Source organism: Cygnus atratus, chromosome Z (assembly GCF_013377495.2).
Source record: "Cygnus atratus isolate AKBS03 ecotype Queensland, Australia chromosome Z, CAtr_DNAZoo_HiC_assembly, whole genome shotgun sequence".
Lineage (NCBI taxonomy): Eukaryota > Metazoa > Chordata > Aves > Anseriformes > Anatidae > Cygnus > Cygnus atratus.
This window is the reverse complement of record NC_066396.1, coordinates 77076151-77082150: the sequence shown is the minus strand read 5'-3', so window position 1 is coordinate 77082150 and position 6000 is coordinate 77076151. Positions and strand designations below refer to the sequence as shown.

General features: G+C 50.8%; 1 protein-coding gene across 2 annotated transcripts in view; it reads left to right on the top strand.

Annotated features, from left to right (window-relative positions):
- The first annotated feature begins 959 nt into the window (after positions 1–959).
- The window catches only part of SSBP2 (single stranded DNA binding protein 2), a 181402-nt gene continuing 176361 nt past the window's right edge, over positions 960–6000 (top strand). For both annotated transcript variants that reach the window (XM_035567553.2, XM_050716352.1), the window contains exon 1: positions 960–1080. Coding sequence is in view for 1 of the 2 variants with exons in the window: in XM_050716352.1 (XP_050572309.1) it covers positions 1022–1080 (59 nt within the window). In the remaining variant the exon portion in view is untranslated. The remainder of the gene's footprint in view (positions 1081–6000) is intronic.

The window sequence follows — 6000 nt, the reverse complement described above, 5'->3', positions numbered from 1 at the left end:
TGGGATTGCAGCTCAGCAACCAGCAGTATGGTCTGTGAGGAGAACTGCGAGTGCTGCGTGACCCCGTCGAGTGCTGGGAGCACGCGAGTGTTTGCAACGCACCTTTAAAAAATAAAAAATAAAAATAAAGAAAAAACACAACAACAGAAAGCTTTTCCTTGAATTTTATTTAGATGGCTGGTTTTTTTTGTGTGTGATTTTTTTTGTGTGTGTGGTTTTCTTTTTGTGTGTGAGATTTTGTGCGTGCGTTTTTGCGTGTTTGTGTGGTGTTTTTTTGTGTGTTTTGGGGGGTTTTGGTGTTTTTTCTTTTTATCGGTTTTGTCCTGTTGCCCCCCCAGCTCTCTGTGGCACTTTGGAGGAACCTTTCCCTCACAGACCCCATCCCCACCCCGGGGGTCGCCGGCAGCCGCCCCCCACCGTCCAGCCCTGTCATGAGAGGGTCTGCCCGCCCCTTTGCCCGCATCCCCATCCCCCCCGGGCTGTGTGTGGGGGTGCCGGCAGGACGCCGCGTGCCCGCCCGTGTGTCCGTGTGGGGGCCAGGCGGCCCTGCCCTGCGTGGAGGCTGTGAGGGAGAAGGGCGAGCGCCCCATCCGCCCGCCGGCTGAATCCGCCCCGCATTTTGCCTCTCGCCCACCGCGCTCGGGCGGCAGCGGCGGCGGGCGGGCGGCGCGCGCCCGGAACAGCCGGTTGTTTAAAATCCTGCTCCAACCGTTTCTAATTCCCCCTTGCGCCGGGGAAGGGAGAGCGCGAGCGGGAGGGGGGGGGGGAAGAGGAGGAGGAGGAGGAGGAGGAGGAGAAGGAGGGGCCGAGCTGCGGGGGGGGGGGAGGAGGGAGGAGGGAGCAGCCCCGTCCGGCTCCCCGCCTGCCCATTGGGGCGTGGGGGGTGCTGGTGGGCGTGCCCCCGCGGCGCCTCGTCCAATGGGCTGTGTGTGTGGCGGCGTCGCCATGGCGACGGGGCCGTTCCCGGGGAGGCCGTGATGGGTTGACAGGTGCGTGACAGTCGGCGCTCTCCGCAGGCAGCATGTACGGCAAAGGCAAGAGCAACAGCAGCGTCCCGTCCGACGGGCAGGCCCGGGAGAAGTGAGTGCGCGGCGGGAACCGCGCGGCGGGAACGGCGCGGCGGGAAGAGGGGAGCGGCGGGGAACGCCTGAGGGGAGCGGGGCAGCGGCTCCGCCGCGGCGCTGGGGGGGGGGGGGGGGGGGACAAAGAGCCCCAGGGCGATGTGTGTGTGTGGGGAGGGGGGGGGTCCCGCAACTTTCACCGCCTGGAGGATGAGGAGGGGAGCGGCGAGCTGGCGGCGGCCCCCCGATGGGTTTTGGCCGCCGGCGCCGGGCGGGTTTTCCACAAAAGTTTGCGGCGTGGGGGTGCGGTGGGGCCGGCCGGGGGCTGCCCGAGCAACTGGTGTCCGCCGTGATGGGGCACGGCACGGTACGGCCGGGGGCACGGCGACGCGGCGCCCACCTGCCCCACAGCACCACGCTCCGGCGGGGTCCGTCCGGCTGCCCGGCGCTCCGGTGCTGAGGCAGAAAGTTTGCAGCCTCCCCTGAAACCCTCCCCCGAAACCCTCCCCTTACAACCTCCCCTTATAACCTTCCCTGGGAGCCTCCCCACCTTTCCCCAGAACCCCACAACCTTCCCTTAAAACCTTCCCCCAGAATCTTACAGCCTCCCACCTCCCCCCCCAGCCGTCCCCGCTGCTCGCACCCGCTCCCGGTCCGTCTCCCCCGCCGCCTTCCCGTGCGGTGCGAGGCCGCCCGATAGTTTTTTTTCCAGGCGAAGCCTGCCCAGCCGACCCGTCGCCGAGCAGCGCCTGCCCTGCTATAAGTAAAGTTGTGGGGGGCCGGCTAGATGGTGCTGTTCGATCTCAGTTCTCCCGCTCGCGGCAGCCAGCAGCTGGAAACGCGGATCGCTGCCGTGTAGGTTATCCTCCGCAGCGCAGCGAAATGGGGTGTCTCTAAGTCGCGGGTGTACTGACAGATCGTAACTTCCTGGAAGCATCTGCCTGCTGGTAGAGGCGATTGGGGGTTTAGGAACACCCTTTTCCTCTCCCGTCCCCGCCGCCCCCAGCCTTCCTTTCCTTTGAGGGTAAAAAAGATAAGCCTGAAGACTTGGCGTGTGGCTGAGGAATGCTGCTACATGGTACGCGCTGCAGATTGTTCTCGTGTGCCATCTTTTCAAGTCTCTTCTTAGGAGATTTGGATTCCATCATGGCAATGTTCGTACACTTTTTTTCGATTACATTTTTTTTTTTCCTTCGTACTGCATCGTTCTGTAGTCGTGCAATGCTTCTTCCAAGGTGATGCGCGAGTTCTTGCTCTGCTCGGAAAAGTTGCCATCGAATTAAAGTTGCCATCTGTAAAAATACAGCTCTGACTTCCGCGTGAGATTATTAATTTGAAAATCACAGACAAAACGTGTATGTTCGACTCCTGTATTAAGTAGCTCTTTAATCAGGAAGAACAGGATTGTAATTGTTTAATTTGAATTTTGAAAGTTTTTAGAAACAAATGTATAATTTAACTTTGTCATATCTGTTCGAGGTTTTAAGTACTTAAAACATGTTGCCACTAACAGATCTGCTAAACACACTTGAAATAATAGAGTAAATGTAATGTAAAAAAATAAATACTGCCTTGGGTTTGTATGGCCTCGTTCTATGGGACATGTTTGTTCCTCACGAGGATGTGTGACAGTGGCAGGAGTAGTGTGCGATAAGCCTACTGAGGAGTGTTTTTCAGGTGTGCAAGACATGCGTATTTGCGTTCTGTTCTGTTTGTAATCCAGGCTGCGATATATTTTACGGACTGATTTGATGCCAAATGTGTTTGTAATGTGGCATCTCACTGTAAGCTGCCTTTAATATTTATGTCTTTTGAGGTTATGTAATTTCTATTAAATAAAGCAAACAAGTTTTGCAAGTCATTTATAGTAGCCCTTGGCAAATGATCGGTTCCAAAGATGGCATTCATTTTATGGTCTGCCTCTCTGCCCCTCCTGCCTGACCTTTGGGGTAAATTACCTGTGTTACGTAGCTTAACAACAAATGTGAAGTGTGGATGGACGGGTTCCAGGAAAACCAACACCAGATTTTTCTGCAGTGCAGCCAGGTAAAGCACTGAGGATGAACGCACCGTACCTGCGAATGCCAAGAAGATGGAGAGAGAAGAATCAGAAGTGCTGTTACGCCCCGTCCTCCCCTTCTGGAGCCGCCGCAACATAACTCGTGTCTTGGCCCCCCACGCCGCCCAGCAGAGAGGAAGGCTGTGTTTAGACAGCAACTCCTCCATGCAGGGCCTCCTACGCTGCGAGAGGAAGAAGACTAACGTTTTTCTTATCAGCCTCTTTGGTTATCGCTTCCTTATTTTTAGTATTCCTGAGAATCGGATTAATTCAGATTAGGAGGTTGGTCCCACTGAGATCGAATGGATGAACACTAAACTTTCAGTCTTGGGGAAAGAGGGATCAGACCACATGAATTTGCATGTCCAGTTATGCACCCTTTCAAGAAGCAGTGCTTTTATAGGCATTTGTAAGTAGGGCCATCTGTCTATAAGTAGCGTTTAAAGTTAGAAAATACCTGTAGAAAAATATCTTAAAAAAAAGGTGTATGGCATTAGGAAAATGAAATTCTGAAGGGATTACCTCTTCTTTGTCATCTTCATATTTCAGTGGTCCTCTAAACTTATTTTTTTCCCCTAAAAAAACAACCTTATCTTGTTGGGGCTCAGCAGGCATGCAAGTTCTGTTTAGAAATTACCAGGAGGGTAGATGATTTCCTTTAAAATAAAAGGATGCACGATAACAACATGGAAGCAAGCGTTAGGGTCAGTCGCTGGTTGTTTTTCAGCTTGGCACGGGAGAGAACCTTGGGGAAGAGAGAACTTGGTTGCTGCTGTCGTGGCATCCTTGCTCCTCTGTTGTGCGTGACCCCGCTTGCAAATGTCGTGTGAGTCTGATCGCAGCTGGTTGCACGAGCGAAGATCGTAATTTTCCTCTTTTCCACCTATCTTGCTGCTGTTCTGAAGGGAAAAGGAGGCGTCCCCTTCGTTGTTTCTCCTCCAGTCCATTTTGGTTGGCCAACTGTGTGTCTGATTTGATCCTTAATAAGGGTGGTGTGGTTGTGTATCTCTTCCCGAGCAGGAGAGCAGGGTCAAAGTTACTCAGCTTGTGTCACTCTTTTGTTGGTGCCAATGGGGTTCTCCATAAGTAGAGGAAAACTGACTAATGTTTTCCTCATTTCATCCTGCCACTGCTTGGAAAAACTCTGAGATTTTGTAGGGTTTTGGAGGATATGTGGATTTTGGGGCATAATTTTTGAAAGAAAAAGCAACATGGAAAGGTGGCGTTGCATGAATTTACATGAGTAAGGTTATCTCTCTCCACTGTAATGTTTGTAAACTACATAAAAGGTAAGATACAGATTACAATTAATTGGCATCCATGATAAATTTTCCGCCTGTCTCTGGGAAATGTTGAGCTAGTTTTTCAAGTTTCAGGTGGTGAGAGATGCAGTTATCTTTCTCTCCTTTTTTTTCCCCTGGAAAACAAAATGGGTGGTTTAATCCCTCTTCTCATACAAATTTTAGATTTGATGTTTGTTTACTGATTTAATCCACCAGGTTTATCTGATGAAATATATCACTGCTGCCTTTGACGATACAGAAGTTGCAGGCATACTGTTCTGGCAGTCTGCTTTGGAAGAATGTATTTTTTAATCAGGAAGAGCATGGAAGAGAAGGTTCTGGAAACAGTAACTATTTCTGAGTATTTATTGTTGATCACGGTGCTTCAGGTGCTCTTTTATACTGCATCAGTATCGTGGACAGCATATGAAGGCGTTCCAAGTGATGTATATGCTGCACTTCAGGCCCTCTCAGGATAATTGGTTTTGCACTGTAGACTTAACAGGTACTGGCAGATGGAAAGATAGCTGTGACGGACCGCAGAAATGTACTTTGGTGTAGCGGCCTGCTGAAATACCTACCCAACCTTTAAGCAGGTATATTTGGTGGCATCTAGTTTGGCATGTAAAAGTACCTGATTGGACTAGAACCAAGGGGAAAAAGATTCAGTTTCTGCATTGCTTCCTCTACTCAATTGGTCTGCTCATAATTTTTTTTTTCACCATTGCTTTTTCCCAGCTTTTTGTGAGGTGCCTGATTCCACCTTCCTGAGGCTCCATAACGCCATGCAAACTTCTGCTGATAAAGAGCGAGGGCTCCTGGAAGCCGCTCAGACCCACTGGGTGCAGCAAATGCACCCTGGGCTGCAGCGAGCACGGTTTGGGCTCGGCTCAGAGATAATTAAATCTTGCTGGAGGAGACAGTAATTAACAGAAACCAGTATTTATTAATAATTCATTTTGCTGAAATTATAGGCATATGATAGCATCACAAGTATTAAAGTAGCCAAACAAGATTTTTATAACTTTGCCAAACTTTAACTGTTTGGGTGGAAAATTTATCATGGCTTATATAAGCCTTGCTTCGTTTGTTTCATTTTTGTGTGTGTGTAAAATTTCACATGAAATGTCTTGGCAGATTTTGAATATTAGACAAAGAAAGAATACATTTTCCTATGTTTTAAAAGTTCTCACAACTTTTGCTGTGGAAAAGCAATAGGTACCCCTCTCCTCTGGAACACTTGAGATTTGGTTGAGAAAGGATGAGGGATTTCCTTCCAGGGATGTGTCTTTTGCCGTTTGCATGACAAAGCACCTGAATGTAGCCAGGATGCAAGCCTTTCAAAAAGATCGACTTGCATGTGCTTGGGGCTTGCTACCATTAATCGGTGAACATTTTGTCTTCAGTGCAGCGGTGATGCACGGGTGCCATTCTCGTGGCTTTGAGGAGCCAGCCCCGAACGAACGTGTGGCGCCTGGGCGTCGGGTAGGTCCTGTCCCACCCAGAGATGGCACCTGCGGTCCGCAGGGCTCTGCGGTGGGACCTGGCTTCTCCTGTCCTCAGGGGAAGACCTGTGCCCAGCTGCCCAAGGCTAGGA